General features: G+C 51.6%; 1 protein-coding gene across 1 annotated transcript; it reads right to left on the bottom strand.

Moving 5' to 3' along the window:
• Positions 1–19,252, bottom strand: LOC307090716 (uncharacterized protein). The gene is given in 17 exon segments (XM_079757471.1): positions 1–293; positions 295–704; positions 1,139–1,199; positions 2,439–2,579; positions 2,715–2,831; positions 3,470–3,682; positions 4,286–5,644; positions 6,100–6,453; positions 7,323–7,494; positions 8,158–8,342; positions 8,803–8,865; positions 9,192–9,329; positions 9,470–9,630; positions 11,348–11,500; positions 12,654–12,729; positions 12,904–12,959; positions 18,512–19,252. Coding segments are annotated over 17 exon segments (4,122 nt in total). The 5' UTR covers positions 18,822–19,252; the 3' UTR covers positions 1–140.
• Positions 19,253–19,591: the final 339 nt, after the last annotated feature.

Here is a 19,591-nt window from a genome sequence, read left to right as displayed (position 1 = left end):
TGACCGCAAAGCAGGACGAGAACTCACGCTCGCGTGTGTGTGTGTGCGCGCGTGCGTGTCTGTCTGCATTTGCGAGTCTGTCTGTGTGTCTGTGTCTGTGTGTGTGTGTGTGTGGGGGGGGGGGGTAGGGTCACTGTGCGCTACAAGCACGACTCCCAGTGGAGCTGCAGGTCTGCGCTGTCCAGGAAGTCCACGGAGAACACGCTGGGGGGAGTGGGCGGAGCCAAGGGCCCGAGCCCCGTCCCCCGGCTCCCGGCCACGCCCCCGTCGTCCCCGCCCACCGACGGCCCCCCCCGCCATGGAGATGTCCAGCCAGTCCATGCTGTCCAGGGTGGGGTCCTCGAAGCCCAGGCTGGGCGAGGGGTGGTGGCCGGAGTAGCCCAGGTCCGAGGTGTCCATGGGCGAGTGGGAGTGGGCGTGTTCCAGCAGGCTGGCCGAGGCCAGCATCTGGCTGTGGAGCTCGTCCATCAGCGCCAGATGCCCCGCCCCCTGCAGCAGGGCCCCGCTCCCCGAGGTGACGTCCAGGAAGTCCTCGAGGCGGCCGCCCGTCGCCGCGGGAACCCGGCCGGGCGGGGTCCCCGGGGGCGGGGGGGACGGGGGGGAGAGGTGCAAGGGGGAGAGCGGCGGGGGAGAGGCCGGGGAGTGGGGGCCGGAGTGGAGGTGGGCGAGGGAGGGGTCCGGGTTGGCCCTGAAGCCAGAGATCTCTGCAGGGGAGAGAGAGAGAGAGAGAGAGAGAGAGAGAGAGAGAGAGAGAGAGAGAGAGAGAGAGAGAGAGAGAGAGACAGAGAGAGACGGGAGGAGAGAGGCAGAGAGAGAGAGAGAGAGAGAGAGTGAGGGAGAGAGAGAGAGAGACGGGAGGAGAGAGGCAGAGAGAGAGAGAGAGAGAGAGAGAGAGAGAGAGAGAGAGAGAGAGAGAGAGAGAGAGAGAGAGAGAGAGAGAGAGAGAGAGACAGAGAGAGAGAGAGAGAGGCAGAGAGAGAGACGGGAGGAGAGAGGCAGAGAGAGAGAGAGAGAGAGAGAGAGGGAGAGAGAGAGAGAGAGTGACGGGAGGAGAGAGGCAGAGAGAGAGAGAGGTTAATGTCTGGCTGGAAGCAGGCCTTTTGTCCGTCTCTTTACTGGATGAAGAGAGGTCTCTTACCTCCGCTCTTCAGCAGGATGTCGAACAGGTCGTCCATCTGCTGGCTGCTCAGGCCGCTCTCCTGCAGAACCACACATCATTAGAACTCACTCTGACGCACGCCCCCGTCTCCTCCAATCAAACCACGCCTCAATGCAAACCAAGCAACCACTAAAGTGATTTTAAGTTATTTTACTTCCAGGCCCACAGCCATGCAGTTATACAAACATAAGATAAACAAAATATCAAACACAACGAAAAAGCATTCTGACTAATCCAGCCCAATAATTCAGTAATTCAGTCGTGCAGCAAGCAAACACTGAGCAGAACACACACGCTGGTACAGGAGGAGGAGAACAGGTTAGTGACAGGGAGGAAGAGGAGGAGGAGAACAGGTTAGTGACGGGGAGGAGGAGGAGAACAGGTTAGTGACGGGGAGGAGGAGGAGAACAGGTTAGTGACGGGGAGGAAGAGGAGGAGGAGAACAGGTTAGTGACGGGGAGGAAGAGGAGGAGGAGAACAGGTTAGTGATGGGGAGGAAGAGGAGGAGGAGAACAGGTTAGTGATGGGGAGGAGGAAGAGAACAGGTAAGTGACGGGGAGGAGGAGGAGAACAGGTAGGTGACGGGGAGGAGGAGGAGAACAGGTTAGTGACGGGGAGGAGGACGAGAACAGGTTAGTGACGGGGAGGAGGAGAAGAACAGGTTAGTGATGGGGAGGAAGAGGAGGAGGAGAACAGGGTAGTGACAGGGAGGAGGAGGAGAACAGGTTAGTGATGGGGTGGAGCGACGCTGTGATGGGAAGGGGAGGAAGGAGGAGGAGGAGGACATACTTTTGGGCGCTGGGTGGAAAAGGGAGATTTGGGTTTGGGGGAGGGAGGGGTGAAGAGGGCGTGGCGGTCGTAGGTTGGACACGCCTCCTCGCTCTGCCAGGATGGAGCGATGAGGTAGAGAGAGGGAGAGAGAGAGAGAGAAAGAGTGAGAGAGAGAGAGACAGAGAGAGAGAGAGCGAGAGACAGAGAAAGAGTGAGAGAGAGAGAGACAGAGAGAGAGAGAGAAAAGGAGACGAGAGAGAAAGAGAGAGAGGTCAATGAGTTTGAAAGGCATGGTGGAAACAACAAGAGATGAAGAGCTGCGGAATAATGAGGAAGAGGATGAAGAGTAACACCAGATGAACAGGGGGTAGGAAGAGGATGATGAAGATGAGGGTGATGAGGAGGAAGGGGATGACCCTAGAGGTCATCAAATGACGACGGAGGAGGAAGAGAGGACAGGAAGGGGAGGAGCATGAGGAGGAAGAGGAGGAGCGTGGGCTGACGCTACCTTGAAGGATGAGATGAGGGTGCTTTGGCTATCGCTGTCGGCCATGTCTTCGAAGAAGGGCTGCAGGCTGGGGGGGGCGGAGACTGACTGACTGGGTTCTGGCGTGCCATTGGTCTCCAGGTGAAGTCCCGCCTTCGGCACCTGAGTGACAGGCGAGATAGATCAGGTCAAAGTGAGCACGAACGCACACACACGCACACACACACACACACACACACACACACCGTCTCTGAGTCGGTTGGACCTAAGCCGGTCTGGACAGGTTCTGGAGCGTACCTTTTTGACGGACTGGTCCACCGGCGCCAGTTGCGTGGGGGGCTCGCTCGACTTGGGGTCCGCAGGGGGGGGGTTGGTGACTTGGCTGGGGAGTTTGTTTGGAGTGGACTGCAGTCTCTGCAAAAAACAGGAAAGAGTGAGGAGTTTAGTCAGATGATATCAGTCCTAGCAGCTCTGAGTTTGAATCAATATGTTCAATGGAAATTATGTTTTTTATGAGTGGAGATTTAACTGGATAAATAACGCCTTGTTCACACTACATGCGTCCGTCGGCGGATGGGGGCTTTTTGACGTATCCGTGTGTTTCTCCGGGTTGTATTACAAAGGCAATTTCATTGGACAGTGTCCTTGCATATATTTGCATAACGCGGTCTGATTGGCCGACGGATCCGTCGCTGCCTGGAAAGTTGAACCTTTCTAAACTTTTTGACACAGAACGGACGGACCCACAATGCAGTTCACCAGCGCCCCGTGCAGAGTCAATGAGATCCGTCGACGGACGGAGGCAGTGTGAACAAGGCGTAACTGCCCTTGAACTAAAAAACAGAACTCGAAATGAACGATAACATTAACAATTCCGACTCAATTTAACTATGACTGAACTGGAACTGAACTGGAGAAGAACTAGAATGAAATTGGAAATGAACCAAAATCAAACTGGAAATGAACTGAAATCAAACTGGAAATTAACTAGAAAAGAACTAGTCCAACGGGGATGAATAGAGGGGTACGTTGTGTAACGTATCGTAACGTACCTGCAGCGTGATGCGCCCGTTGCTTTTCCCCGGGGACACTTTGCTCTGAGTGTCCGTGGTGTTACTGGTGTTACTGGTCAGTGCCACCAGGTAGTGGTTTCCGTTGCCGTCGGTGACCAGCGTGGGCGTGCCGTTGGCCTTGAGCAGGTCCAGGGAGATGGTCTGGGTGGGCATCTGGGAGCCGTTCGCCTGGTTGATGAAGAACGGGCCCACCTGCAGAGACCGACATGGTGAGCTTCGTCCCCGCGCCGAAGACCTCTCTCTACCCAACACGTTTCCATCCATCCATCCATCCATTCATCCATCCATCCATCCATCCATCCATTGAGTCCACCTCTACACGTTTACATTCAGGGCATTCAGCAGACGCTTTTATCAAAGCGACACACAACCATTAATACACAAATTCACACACAGACGGCGGAATCAACCACGCGGGGCGACAGCCAGCTCGTCGGGAGCAGTCAGGGCGAGGTGCCTTGCCAAGCGACACCTTGACGCCCTAGCTAGGAGGAGCCGGGGATCGAACTAGCGACCTCCCGGTTACCAGCCAACCCGCTCCGCCTCCGGAGCCACTAGCGCCCCCCTATACAGCGGCCATGAGGTGAGGTGAGGCGGCAGGATGGACTGAGAGTTTTTAGGGACCTGACCTTAGTTCTGTAATCCCGCACACATTATTTTAAGGATTACTAGAGGTAGGTCACGATGCACAATCGTCTACATCTGCACCCCAGACCCCCCCGGCGGACCCCCAGACCCACTGATGAGGGCCCCCTCCCCGCTGTGTTAGAGGCCATCAGGCTAAACCCCACGTACCTGTCGAGCAGGGGGGGCCGTGGACGGCTGCGGTCTCTTCAGCTGCACCAGAGCCCCGGAGGGCTTCTGCACCTGTACCTCCACCTGCCGGAGCTGCAGCAGGGTCTTCTGCGGACCGGCCTGTGCCTGCTGCTGGACCCGAGCCGGGGCCTGGACCCGAGCCGGGGCCTGGGCCGGGGCCGGGGCCGGGGCCGGGGCCGGGGCCTGGGCCGGGGCCTGGGCCGGGGCCTGGGCCGGGGCCTGGGCCGGGGCCGGGGCCGGGGCCTTGGTGGGGCTCTGGTGCGCCGGCTTGCTCTGCTTGGCCTGAGCGCTGAGCTTCTGCTGGGCGAGGAGCCTCTGCTGCGTCTGCAGGTGCTTCTGCTGCGTCTGCTGGATGATGAGCTGCTGGATCTGCTGCTGCTGCAGGAGGAGCTGCTGGCCGCCCGCTGCCTTCTGGCCCGCGGGCGGCTGCTTGGCCTCCGCGGCCTTCTGCTGAGCCTGCTGCTGCTGCTGCTGCTTCTGCTGCTGAACCGCCTGCTGCTGCTTTACCGCCTGCTGCTGCTGAACCGCCTGCTTCTGCTGCTGAACCGCCTGCTGCTGCTTTACCGCCTGCTGCTGAACCGCCTGCTGCTGCTTTACCGCCTGCTGCTGAACCGCCTGCTGCTGCTTTACCGCCTGCTGCTGAACCGCCTGCTGCTGAACCGCCTGCTGCTGCTTTACCGCCTGCTGCTGAACCGCCTGCTGCTGCTTTACCGCCTGCTGCTGCTTTACCGCCTGCTGCTGCAGCTTGAGGAGCTGCTGCTGCTCCGCCTGCTGCACCTGAATCCTGCGGATCTGCTGCAGCTTCAGGAGCGTCTCCTGGGAGCACTGGGTGGGCTGAGCCCCCCGCCTGGACTGGGCCTCCTCCGTCACCCCCTCCATGGCCTCCTCGTCCTCGTCCTCCGGGTGGTGCTGATGGTGGTGGTGGTGGTGGTGGTGCTCCGCCTCCTTGACCTCCTTCTTGATCCGGACCAGCATGCCGTTGGGCAGCGTGGGGGGCTGCAGCACCGAGGCCTTGAACAGGGTCGGGGGTTTGGCCTCGGCCGGGGCGGGGGCGGGGGCCGGGGCCTTGTGCTCCAGCTGCGAGCGGAGCGTCTCCACCAGCCGCTGCTTCTGCCTCAGCATGCGGGTCAGCTCCTCGATCTGCTTGTCCTTCTCCTGCAGCATCTGGTCCTTGTCCCGGGAGCAGGAGGCGTCCTGGGGCTCCGGCGCCGGGCCGGGGGAGGGCCGGGACAGGCTGCAGGAGCTGTGGTGCTCCTCCTTCACCTGGGAGAGGGGGGAGGCTCCCGAGGGGTTCTGGGGGGAGTGCTGCAGGGTGAGCTGGGTGAGGGGGGAGCTGACCTGTGGGGGCACACAGGGGGGGGGTACTTTAACAACCATTGGCTGAGACATGACAGAGCGCAGCATGGTTACCTTCAGTCATAAGGTAGGATTGTATCTATAGATCGCTGATATATCTGCTCAAGGAGCAGGTAGGGGACCTGAACTAGGAGGCAGGGCAGGGGACACTGGGGGGGATCTGGACCCAGACCACCCGACCGATGGACGGCCCTGCCCTCCGTCCAGGCTATCGTGGTATCGCCACCACCAGCACCTCCATCACCTCCACTCCCACCACCATTAACCCGATCCCACTACCACCTCCGTCTTCCCCACCGCCTCCATCCCGACCTTCTCCTCCACCACTACCACCTCCGCTCCCACTATCACTACCACCACCACCCCCATCAGGACCCCGGCTCCCCCCCCCCATCACCTCCACCCCCACCAGGACCCCGGTTCCACCCCCCCCTCACCATCTCCCCGAAGGCGTCCCCGCTGCAGCTGGTCTCGTCGGGGCTCATCCCGGCCAGCGAGCGCTCCGACGGCGTGGGCGACACCGGGGGGCTGGAGCTGGTGCTTCCGAATCGCATGACCCGCCCCGGCACGGGCCCCTGGGCCAATGAGAACGAGGGCACCCTGGTCAGGCCCTCTCCTGATTGGTGGAGGGCGTTGGGAGCGGGCGTGGCGTTGTGGGCGGGTGGTTGCGCGGGCTTCAGGGCTCCGCCCCCGTTCTGCTCCTGGTAGTTGCGGAGGCGTTCGATGAGGTCGATCTTCGTGCCGGACACGGTCAGACCCCGGAGCTTCAGCTCCTGTTTCAACTCGGCGACCTGCGGTGACGAACGCAGTGTTATTGGTGTGTTCCAGATACATCGCACACCATCCACACGAGTGGGAATCTCCCAGCTTTCTTGCGGCGTTTCACTGAGGCACGCCCCCTTTCGGTCAGTCCCACTCGGGGTTCTTAGAGTACAGAGTTCAGCGAGGTTGATGTACGACTCGAAAAACAAAAATGGCTACGACCGGCGAGAGATGCATTGTTTTTGTATTTGTGCCACGTTGGTCGTTTAATGTTGATTTTAAATGCTCTTACACACTTGATTACATTGCTGCTTTAATCCGGTCACCAATTTATGCATTGCACCGTCTTGCTGTGCGTGCAATACAATGTAAAGTTGTTTGTTTTCGAGCTGGTTTGCTAAATAGGCTAATGTAGCTAACAATAACAATGACTAGCCAATGACTCACAAAGACAAACGGGAACGCTATAGGTGCTACAAGCCAGGAAATTACGTCACAAGAGCCACTTGTGTGAGTGGTGTACGATGCATCTCGAACACACCACTAGAGCTGGTTTTCTATCTGTAATGGGGGGAGAGCAGGGAAATGTAGTTCTGTGTGGGAGCAGGGAAAAGTAGTTTTGTGTGGGAGCAGGGAAAAGTAGTTCTGTGTGGGAGCAGGGAAAAGTAGTTTTGTCTCGGAGCAGGGAGATGTAGTTCTGTCTTGGAGCATGGGGAACGTAGTTTTGTCTGGGAGCAGGGAGATGTAGTTCTGTCTGGGAGCATGGGGAATGTAGTTTTGCCTGGGAGCATGGGGAATGTAGTTCTGTCTGGGAGCATGGGGAATGTAGTTCTGTCTGGGAGCATGGGGAATGTAGTTCTGTGTGGGAGCATGGAGCTGTCGTTTTGTCTGAGCTTGCCTTGAACTCGTCGAGGTTGGCCGGTAAAGTGCTTGGTTTGGCTCCACCTGGTGCGGTTTGGCTCTGACGGTGGGGCCCGCTCTGATTGGAGGGGGTCCCCGTCGTCGTCGTGGATACACTCCGGGAAGGGGAGGGGCCTGATTTGGTTGACGGGGTCGTCTCCGTTGGTGGTCTGAGGAGAGATGGAACATTTATTAAATACAAAGGGAAAATATTTGTTCCAACTTGGATGGATCGGGTAGTACAGCAGTGGTCGTTTTTAGACTTGGGCGGAGCAGGGAGGATGTTGTGGTAGTTGTAGTTTGTTAGATGGTAGTTGTAGTTTGTTAGATGGTAGTTGTAGTTTGTTAGATGGTAGTTGTAGTTTTAGACTCACTTGGGCGGAGCAGGGAGGATGGTGTGGTAGTTGTAGTTTGTTAGATGGTAGTTGTAGTTTGTTAGATGGTAGTTGTAGTTTGTTAGATGGTAGTTGTAGTTTTAGACTCACTTGGGCGGGGCAGGGAGGATGGTGTGGTAGTTGGAGTTTGTTAGATGGTAGTTGTAGTTTGTTAGATGGTAGTTGTAGTTTGTTAGATGGTAGTTGTAGTTTGTTAGATGGTAGTTGTAGTTTGTTAGACGGTAGTTGTAGTTTGTTAGACGGTAGTTGCAGTTTGTTAGATGGTAGTTGCAGTTTGTTAGATGGTAGTTGTAGTTTGTTAGATGGTAGTTGTAGTTTTAGACTCACTTGGGCGGGGCAGGCAGGATGGTGTGGTAGTTGTAGTTTGTTAGATGGTAGTTGTAGTTTGTTAGATGGTAGTTGTAGTTTGTTAGATGGTAGTTGTAGTTTTAGACTCACTTGGGCGGGGCAGGCAGGATGGTGTGGTAGTTGTAGTGCTGCTGCTGCTGGTTGAGGATCTGTAGCTGGAGGAAGAGCTGTTGCTGCTGGAGGATCTTGGCGTAGGAGGAGTCCAGCTGGGGGGGCGGCTCCTTGTCCGCCTTCTGGTCGGGGGGGATGTACTGGTGGTACTTGAGCTTCTTCACCTGGCGGAACAGACCCGGTTAGAAGGGAGAACGGTAACAGGCGTCAGGCGCTAGGTCAAGTTTAAATTGGGTGAACCGACGACAGACGACACTAGCTAGGTGGGTCTTCTCTACAACACGTTTTATATAATCATCGTTACCTTCACAAATGTTGATGTTTGGTCCCTTTTAGTTCATCTTACATTTTGTGAATGTGCTAATAATAACTAAATGATGCAAATATGAATACTGCATGTGTGCTTGAGCAGACATGCAGAACAATATAGGGTTGAGTTTTCTAGAAATAGGAAGAAGAAGTTAGTTTGTGTTCTTGGGAGAAGTTAGTTTGTGGTCGTGGGGAGAAGTTTGTTTATTCTCTTCGAGAGAAGTTAGTTCATGCTCTTGGGGAGGATTGAGTTTATTCTCTTGGGGAGAAGTTAGTTTAGGCTCTTGGGGAGAGGTTAGTTTACGTTCCACCAACCTTGGGTTTGTTGTCTTTGGCTTTCTTGGATCTCTGTGGAGGTCGGTCTGAGCTGCTCTTGGACTGAGAATGGAGGAAAACACAAAAGGAAGAGGATGTGAAAGTCAGGAAGTATGAAAAGTTTAAGATGACTAGACATAGCAATGGAAAGGTCAGATTTATTCAGCTAAGATTCGGGTACCCAAAATGTTTTAAAATACTGAGAATTTGTATATTCTTAGCATGGCCCCAGTGGGAATCAAACCCATGATTAATGTCCTGCTCTACCAGTAGCCTAGATTTATTATAGGGTGCTTGTGTGGTGTGGTGTGTGCGCGTGTGTGCGTGTGCGCGCGTGCGTGGAGTTGGTTCTAAGTAACCGGTGGATGGATCTCCTCAACAAGACTCACCTTGGCCTGGCTGGTCAATGGGCGGGAGTTAGCCGGTGGCGCCGTCCCATTGGTCAGCCTCTGAGACAAGGAGGAGTCAATGCCGTTGGTCAGCAGGGGGGGAGGGGGGGGAGGAGGTGGGGGAGGCTGTGAGAGGAACTGAAAAAGTACACCGTGTTAATTAGCAAACCACCGTTTCAAATCCTATTTTCATTCTGATCCGACGAGCACCGAGGTTGTCTCTCAACCTGGACACACAGACGGATCCTGCTGGTCGGGACTGGTCCAGCAACGGTTACCTGGGAGGGGGACATGTCTCCGTTCTGGGTCAGCATGTCAGAGGGGGACAGCTGGGGAATGGAGCCCAAAGGAGAGTCGTGATTGGTCAGCTGATCAGGGGACAAGGCATCGCTGCTGTCCTCGTCCAATGAGCTCTCCCCTCCGGCGCCCTTCGGAGAATCTGTTAAATAGGGACAGAGCAAAAAGATTTAGCTTAAGTTCTTCAAGTACAGTATAATACAATACACCCACGGGCGTGTTTGTCTGTGTCTGTTCTCACTCCTCAGCCGATTCAATCAAGCAGAATCCTGCAGACAGTATGAGTGTTCACACGGCAGTGTCTCAACAGAACCGTGTGTGTGTTCATGCTGGGGGCCGGATGTTGGGCAAGCTCAGAAACATGCAGTTATTACAACGCGTTTCCTAACACTCTGGGACTGACTGAAGAACATTTCACATACGTCTGTTGGTAGGTTTTCTGGTGTGCAACGTGGGTGGGTTGACATTCTCAGGTGTACACACCAAGTTTTGAAATGATACAACGTCTGAGTCATTCATATCACGAATAATTAGAAAATTGTTTTGGCCTTTGGTCTCTTGTGCCAAAATAGAAGATAGAAAGCAGAAGTTAGACAAAGTATGGCTGAAACTAAATTAACAGGACATGATTAAGATAATGGGGACCACTGTAAGAAAGAGAAACGGTGGTCAAGAAAAGGAACAGTGCCTTTATGCATGTGCGGGTGTGCACGCAGGTTTGTGTGTTGATGTGTGTATGTTTATGTGTGTATGTTGATGTGTGTATTTTGTGTATGTGTGTCTATTAACGTTGTCTTTCTGATACACAGAGCTACTCTACACTCTGTCAAGTTATTATTTAACTTGGGCCAGCCGTTCCAACTAAGTGTACAATAACTTTACAACTATGTGTACGACAACTTTACAACTATGTGTACAACAACCTTACAACTATGTGTACAACAACTTTACAACTATGTGTCGAGTGTCCAAAGTGTATCGGACACTTTGATTACGCTCTTAGCCTCACTGCAACTAATCCATTTATTATCCAAACATAATCCTAACATAATCCTCGATCTCCCATCACAAGATACCAGAGTCCATGGTCAGCTCTTAAGTATGTTGCTTTGTCAGACAAGCAGCCGAGAAAACCTAAAGTACTCACTTTATAACGGTTGATGAACCACGCATTTTAACTCGTCAGCATTAGGAGCAAACGTCTGCTATTTTACTTGACAAACCACTTAAACAACGACTGGATTTGATCCATCTATGAACGTGTAAAAAAAACAGCAACATTTATTTGGCGACCCAATTGAAATCTCAATTTTGTCGCCAAATAAATGTTGTTGTTTTTTTACACATGTGTTTTACAAATTCAACAAGAAGCATGTTTTTGATAGTACTGAATGCTTGTATTGTTCATCATTTGACTTATAACATTGAATCTAGTTGAAAGGCTGATGTACCTTGTGTTTGTTTTACTGATGAGAGGAAATAAAAACAACGAGATAGCCAAAACAAGGTGACATTAAGTCTGCCTAAATGCATTTATTTGGTCTCATTTATAAAGTATTTAATATGTGTATCATGTTTTCAATAACAAGTGCATAAAACAAAGTTGTGATTTATCTCTTCGAAAAGGCTGGTTTAAGTTCATATATAATGGGCTGCGGAATGGGCATTAAAAACATTCAGCAATGTTCATTTATGCACAAATTTGTCCTTCTCACGATTTTATAGATAAGGCCTATTTGTGAATTGGGTCGCGATGGTTTGTAATTTAAAAAAAAATGGGTCCCCAGAAAAAAAGTTTGGGAAACACTGCTCTAGAGGAGGAGGCGCGGCCCTCCTCCAGGTGTGTGCGTGTGGCGTACCGGGCAGGGCGTCCAACACCACGGGCAGGATGTTCTTGTGGACCAGCTCGATGGGGCCGGGCCGGTGGGAGATCTTGTCGTTGAGGTCGTCGGCCAGCCTGGCCCTCTTGAGCTGCAGCTGCTTGGCCTGCAGGGAGGGCTCCGCTGACGTTTCTGCAGGGGGGCGGGGCGGGGAGGTCAGACCCTTGGGCGTCACCTCTTATTACGGTTAAGGGCTGGGGGGAACCCGTTCGGCCAGGGGGGACCTCCAACCAGGAGCGGCAGAGAACAGGACCCGCAAGGGTGCGTTCCAATGCAAAGCTACCACCCGGGAAAGCGTTTACAGCCAAAAGATGACTCGTGTTTGAGTCTAAATTTAGACAGACACGTTCACCAACACTTACTTACTAATCAGGGTTTAGTAATTTAGCAGACACTCCTTTGAACCACGGTTGCTGTGGGACAATGGGGTTTCGAACCTGGGACCTTTTTGCTGGGAGTCTAACAACACCCACTAGACCATCCCGCCTCACGTAAAGTAACGAGTTAAAGATATCAGGACCCATCTGCATAATAGGAGTTTGATGTTGAGGCTGAATTAATTATGATTCACGGATAGTTTTGATCCGGTAATCCTTTTGATGATCTAGTGTCGGGACTGGAATATCTTCACAGAATCCCCGCCTATTGCCATGGCTTGGTTATTACAGACACTGCATGAGAGTCTCCTTGGTGGTTGTGATTGTGAAAACATGTTGATGGACAGCAGAGAAAAGGGAGAGTTAAGATCCCATGATCTTCCAGCTGGTGGCATCCCCTCCCCTGGTAGAGTTCCCCTCTCACAGACAATCTCTTCCTCTGGAATTTTCTGAGGGCTGTAGTCAGTCCTGTTCAACATGGTGGCTTTCTAAAAGCCCCTTCGAACCCTCATGCATTCTTGGGTGTCATTAAGACACAAAGGCAGATGTTGGATAATGCAGCTCCCATTATGACTTGGGGTTTTGTTTACTAATGCTACTTCAGTCCTTCCATTAGCTTTAGTGCCTGGGGGTGGTGCGTAGAGCGGAGTCACGCTGCCGACTGGAAACCCAGAGGCTACACACCTCTTCTCAGATCTATCCCTCTCATCTCTCTGAAAAGTCCCCTTCCTAAGCGCACAAATTAAAATCTAAAGGGTTTTGGTCTTGCCTCTGGGCATGTGTTGTGTGTAAGTTGGGGACGTCCTGATGTGTTGACTCAATGAACTACGGTGTTTTGTTTTATTTAGAGACAAAACTACAAGGGTGCAGTTCCTCGTCCCGCCATGGGGGGGCAGAGTGGCGCTCACCCTCCAGGATGTGCATCCTGACCAGCTCAGATCGCTCCGGACGGCTGCGGATCTTCCTCTTCAGGTAGTCCTCCGTCTGCGGAGGGCAGAGATCGATTAGCAAAGAGGTAAGGATGGAGTGAAAAGAGGAGGGATAGAAGAAGTGGGAGAGGGTGAGGGTTACATGTTCATACAGCAAACGACGTCTCTGGGACGTCTGGTTGCCTTTGGGAAACGGGTGCGCTTTTATTTTGAAACACAAGAGACTCACCCTCGCTCTCTCCAGACTCCTCCTCTGCTCGTGGAAGGCTGCCGGGCTTTTCAGCGCTGCGGGGAGAGAGAGAGAGAGAGGATAAGGAGACAGAGAGAGGTAGGAGGAAAGATAAGAGCGACGGATAGATAGAAAGACAAAGAGAGGTGGAAAGAGAAATAGAAAGAGAAAGAAAGAGGGAGGAGGAGGAAAGAGGGAGGTAGAGTGAGATAGAGAAAGATGAATACGAAGAGAGATAATGAAAGAGAGAGGTAGACGTATAGAGATAGAATGAGAGAGAGATGGAGAGGAACAGAAGAGCGGTAAAGAGAGAAGGAGGGAGGAGGAACTGAAAGGGCTATGGCCGGGGGCTGGGATGCGGTTGGAGGTGGTGATGCTGTGTTCTGAACCATGATGAGTGGTAGATAAGTGCTCGAGGAGTCACGCTCACACCGTGGCAGGGCTGGTGTCCAGTGTGTCAGCTATGGACGCATGTTCTGCAAAAGCGTGTGTGTGTGTGTGTGTGTGTGTGTGTGTGTGTGTGTGTGTGTGTGTGTGTGTGTGTGTGTGTGTGTGTGTGTGTGTGTGTGTGTGTGTGTGTGTAGGCCTGTCACGATAACACATTTTTATGGGCGATTAATTGCCCCAGAAATTGTTGCGATAAGCGATAATATTGCCTTTTTTCAACTAATATAATGATAATAGCATAATAATGCAAGTACACCATTTCGAAGATTAATAAACTTTTATTTTTAAAGAACACTGGAACTGGACGTCTGGAAGACATTTAAAATATCCAGAATAAATTAACAAAACAACCAAATACAATAAATAAAATGGACTCAGTCTATTTTAACAAAAAATGCGCGAGGGGGTTTACTCGTTGTGCCCTGTAATTATGAGCCCGAGCCCGATTTCAACCCGACATTTGTTACTTAGACCTACTCTGCTAAATATATATAATATATATCTAATGTATAGAACGCCGGTCATTATCAGGAAAATAAGCCCAGACAGGGCGAACAGGGAAAAATTATCGCTCATTTTAATTTCTTGCGCAATTAATTGATTTATTGCTTATCGCGACAGGCCTGTGTGTGTGTGTGTGTGTGTGTGTGGGGTCAGTGTGGACTGTGGAGTGTGTGTTGGTTTCACTTCACACAAAAAGATGATCAGATGAGGTGACTTATTGGAAGTTGGACAGACACCGCGTCTCTAGCCCACTGTTTCATTTCTCCTCAATTCTTATTTATTCCCGCATGCGAGCGGCGGAGAATATGATCTCTAAATTATTATGGACAGTAGACTAAACGCTATAAGACTACAGCTAGCCATCTCATTCCAAGATCTTTTTGTGTGAAGTGAAAAAGATTATCGCTCACACTCAATTTTTTCGTCTCCTCCAAACTAAACAAGCGGCGTCTCTTCGGAGCCGTCATTTTCTTAACTGAGCCGCGGCAATGTTTCAAATGAGCTCCTAACGCTGCCCTCTTCCGATTGGCCCCTGGTGAATCCCGTGCAGTGTCTCAACGAAGTCAGCGCCATCTCAGGCCATTGTGGGCGTTCGAGCCCGCTCTCTACACACGGTCAACTTGCAGTAAGCATGCCTCGCGTTTCAATTCAAACACAGGTCGTGCCGCGGTTGGAGCCACTGCCTCTCACTCGGAGTGTGTGTGTGTCAGTTCCGACTGACACACACTGGCAGAACGGGAGAGAGATAAGCAGAGTTACGAAATAGCAGGCGGCTGGCGCGGATTGAAATGGCTGTTATTTCAAATCGCACATTTTAATCTGATCGGTTAACCGGTTTCAACAGGTTAATGAGGCTCGGTGGTCGATCGAGAATATTTTACATTTTCGCCATCCCTAGTCAAGACTTCCCCAATGTACCCATCCCATGTTTGAATAGCAGCCATTAAAACACATTACTAAATGTATATAGCATGTCTAATAATAATAATAATAATAATTGATTGAATTTATATAGTTCTTTTCTGGACACTCTTCACGCTTTACAGTGAAGGGGGAATCTCAATAACCCCCACCAATGTGTAGCACCCACTTGGGTGTTGCACGGCATCCAATCGGCACCTGAACACTCTACACAGGTAATAAACAGACAGACAGACGGACCGCCACCACACACCCATGTTGTTGTCTGCCAGAGCTGGGCGGGGCCGCGACCGTTACGGTGATGTAACGCAGGGCTATCCTGATTGGGCAAGAGTGGACCAAATCCCGGCAGGGCTGTTATCCACATTACAGCGCAAGGTGTGTTTGCGCGTGTGTGTTTCTGTGTCAAAGTACCAGGTGAGGTTTGCTCCCATGACATCACAAAGGCTAAATACTAATATGAGTATTGCCGTCCATAAAACACAATGGGCTCCATTCATGGCGGGCGCTACTCAACCCAGCAACCCTTATCTTTACAGCTTCAGGTTAATACGGCTCTATCATGGATAAGCGTATCAAGCAGATTACTTTAACTGGAAAAACAAAGCTGTTCACAATGTTTTTTGTCAGAGAGGTGAAGTCAAACAACGAACCCTCCGAGCCTTCATGAATGCACCTGAAGCAGAGCGCTGTGTAAGCTGCACCTCATGGTTCCTCATGGCTCCTCATGACAGGCCGAGGATGCAGGGCTAGAATAAGGTGAGTGTAGAATAAGGTACACGTCGTACGGATTTAGGGTCACGGGAGATAACATCCAATCCCAGTGGCTTCGGTTACACGTGGTGAATCTATTCGGCCGTCCCTATCGCGATGCTTCCCCACGGATGAACCACGCCGTGATGTAACCTAACCCACATCCTCCGCGCTACACTTAAGCCTCCAACATGTTAATCCTGTTCCACCTTCGTGTTCGGGCTAAACCCTGAACTCTTAGAGTCAGCCGTCGTAGCCGCCGAGCTAAAGGTGAGCGTTAGTCGTTAGCCGCAGAGAGGAGCGTCTGCGAAGGTTATCGGCTTAAGGTATACGACCGTCGCTGTGGGAACATGGAGGGGCGGTTTGTGGCCGTGCGAGGCAGATAGAGGGGAGAGAGAGAGGCCGTGCGTGTGTCGACACAGAGAGGAGAGAGAGAGAGAGAGAGAGGAGTAGACCGCCAGGCTTAAATTGCTGCGATCATTTTCTGCCTCCTCATCCTCTTCTCCCACGAGCCGCGGTGGAGTCACTGGGTTCGTCCCACCGCACAGCTCTCAATCCTCCTCCGGCTCTCCCTGGGCGTCCACATAATCATCAACCCCTGCTTCCTACAGTTCTTTTCTTATCCAGAGCGACCTCCATAGGAACCCGATGCATGCCCTTAAGGAGCAGGTAGCTGCTGGGGCACCTGGCCCCGGGATGCCTCTGGCCCAGGCGGCGGGGTGGAACCCGGAGCCTCTCAGCGGGGAGGCCAAACCCTGGGCCCTGCACTGGTCGCTCCTGCCCCATTGTTGATGTTGTTGTTGTTGAATGATGGTCCGTAGACCAGCTCCACTTCCTGGTCTGAATGCTGGCTGTCTCCAGCACACACGTTACCTCTCTGAGTGTTTCTGGGAACCCTCACTGGGGCACTGAAGACGCCTGCTGTACTTTGAGCAACAGAGCCAAAGAGGGACGTGGCTGCACATTGCGGATCATCCTCCATTAGGAGGATAATGATGTCCCATTATCCTACCAGTAAGACCTCTTCCCACTGCATCCATTACCGAGAGTTCAAATCCATGAACTGCATAGACTTTGGTCCCCCTGTGTTCCTGTGCGTTCGCTCTCCCCAACACAAACACACACAAGCTGGTCTCAGTTGGGGCATCAGCATGGATTAGTTTAACAGCACATTCCATTACGAAACAACAACCAGCACTACACTAGAGCCGTCTGCTGGGACTTCTGTACCCACAACAGCACATGAGCAGAAGTAAAGTGCAGGGCTGAGATGCAGGACTGTGACGATGGTGTTGAAGCGATTCCGATGGCAACGCTACCCAGGTGCACTGGCCAATCAGAGGCCAGGAAGCCTCTGTTGTTAGCGGGGTTAGTGCAATCAGCTATTTGTCCCTTTGTGTCTGACCCGGGACCATGTGTTCATGGGGATCAGGTTCATTTTAAATGGGTGGGACGCGATCAGGGCAGCCATTGGTTGATAACATTGGGCCGGTTGCTAGGTTGTTTGCTTTGGCCACCTGTCATGGAGGCAGACCGATGGCCAAGAATTTTTTCAACAAGTGCCGTAGGCAGGAATAGGGTCACACCGGGTGGGGTTTGGATCAGGCAGGATTGTTATGCTCTTAATATTTTCCAACTCACTGAACTTTAAACACGATTCAGTTTGATATTCTGAAAGTATTTGGTATTTCTTCCTTATTGAAAAAAGGACAAAAGTTGCTACTTCCTCGTTCTCCTCAGAGTTCCAACCAGACAAAGAACCAGAAGAAATACCCGAGGACGCATAAGAACCCGGACCCATTTCAAACTATAAATACAAGGAACACATCGGTGTCTGTTTAAACAGAGCGGAACCGTGAAACAGGAAGTGCGGACAGAAGAAGAGGAAGCTGAATGGTGTGATGATAACACACGAAAAGGCAGCATGCGGACACACCCACACGACATGACAGCGGAGCTGCAGAGGGTTAAATAAGACCAGTACATAGTTAATGTAAATACAATCAGGACTGCAGCTCCACTAGCCGGGTAATACCCTGTATCAGGTGACTCCTGCTGTCGACCACACAGGATGCCCCGACGCAAGGTCTGACTTCAACAATGAACAGAGTGGTAACAATGAATGGAGCTTTAAGAAAGACCACGTTTAGTTCGTTCTCCGTACTTGTTGCTAGATTTTTAAAATGACATTTACATTCAGGGAATTTAGCAGACAATAAATATTTGTCAGAAGGAAGAGAAAAATAAATTTTTCGCTGTCTCTACAGTAAGGATGTTCATAGAACCAAGTGCACTGACAATAGCTACGTTAAGCCATTCACCATATACAACAAAGATAGCTCGGATAGGGGCTACAAGATGCTATGTACTATTTTAACTTCAAGAACGTACAACATACAATATATGCGTACATTAAGTGCATTCAAGCTTTGTCATTATATTAAAGTATCCAGAATTGCTGCACAATACTCCCACCACAGTATTGTGTTGGCATGCGGCCCAGCTAGAGGAGAGTGGCTCAGCAGAGCATTTGGTAACGATCCAGCATGCTTTCACCACCACCAACTGACCAGTGGCATTAGAGGAAGTGGTGATGAGATACGGACAAGAGGTGGATGCTGTGCAGCAACATCACCGTGCCACACGCACACGCACACACACACACAGCTTGCATCAAACCGGCTGCAGCAGACCGCTTGCAAAGTTATGTTTGAAGACAACCTATTTCCCAGAATTGTATGTGCATGTTGCAACAAACTAAGGGTAAAACTACCTTCATCATGCACCCGCAGAGTAGATGATATCAAGCGTCTCTAAACGCTAACATCCTAGTGTTACCTACCCACTGAAGTGGGTAGGTGAGGCTAGGTGAGGCTAGGTGATGCTAGTCGAGGCTAGGTAGAGCGTGGTGAAGCAAGGGGAGGCTAGGAAGGGCGCGGTGGCGCTAGGTGTGGGGCGGTGGGGTGAGGGTGTGTGGACTTACGTGGCATGATCCCTTGGCTGACCAGTTCCTCTCGGGTTCGTCTCTGCTGAAGTTTAAGCTGGAGGGCTGCATGGATACAGAGGGAGCAGGGTGGAGGAGGAGAGAGAGGAGGAGGAGACAGAGGAACAACGGATGAGTCAAAGGCCTCCCGAGTGGCAGCGCTGGGCAGGTGGAGTCCCCCCTCCGACGGCGGGGTAACAGGGGCGCTCCTGGGGTGCTGGCGTTTCAACGGGCCATGAGAGTAGGGCCAAGGGAGGCTGATCTCTGCTGCAACACACTCGTCTTGGAGCACATACCCAAACACAGACATAGAGGCGGGCAGAAGAAGAGGAAATGAACGCCTTCTCAATTTATAAAGTCGTTCTCTCGTTTCCTCCCCTGAACAGGGGTGTGTATGAGAACAGCTTTACTTCCTGTTTCAAAGTTAGGGTTATTTCTAAGCTAAGAATGATTGGTTATATAATTTGCGTTTGCTGGAATTAATGACAAATACTGAAACGATTCTATAGATTCTATCATCCTTTCCTTACTGTAAAAGTTGCGCAGTTCACCGACAGAGTGCGGAACATGTCTGCTCAAACGACCCGCTTCAAAACAGGAAGTGGTTGTTACATAAGGCGAGTAGCTCTGTGAGACGATTTACAGTTCAGGGGAAGAGTACTGCAAACACAGAGCTGGACACATTTGGTGAACACAGGGGAAGAACCACCGACTCCAGTCACATAACGAAGCTACAGAAGGGAACCAACCTGCGCTTTATCGAAGTATCTCAGTGCATGTGTATAGTTTAGACTCTGTTCATTACTCACTGCCCCTCCGACATGATGTTGACATGAGCGGGGACTCTCCGCTCTAGACTCTAGTCATCAGGTGAGCATCCGCACTGCGCCGAGTGCCTGTGAGCAAGGCAGCGAATACCTACAAGCATTGCATTTGTTTGTGTATTCATCCACCAATTGAATGAGGAAATTCAACTAATTGATGGGGATTATAAGGACCGTTTACTGAGCCTCGGCAAAAAAAAAGGATCATCTTTTTCTGCCCCCCATGATATAAGATAACATCATCTTTCTCCCGAAT

Source organism: Pollachius pollachius (genome assembly GCF_949987615.1).
Source record: "Pollachius pollachius genome assembly, chromosome: 19".
In the NCBI taxonomy this organism is placed as follows: domain Eukaryota; kingdom Metazoa; phylum Chordata; class Actinopteri; order Gadiformes; family Gadidae; genus Pollachius; species Pollachius pollachius.
This window is presented reverse-complemented; position numbering and strand designations above follow the sequence as displayed.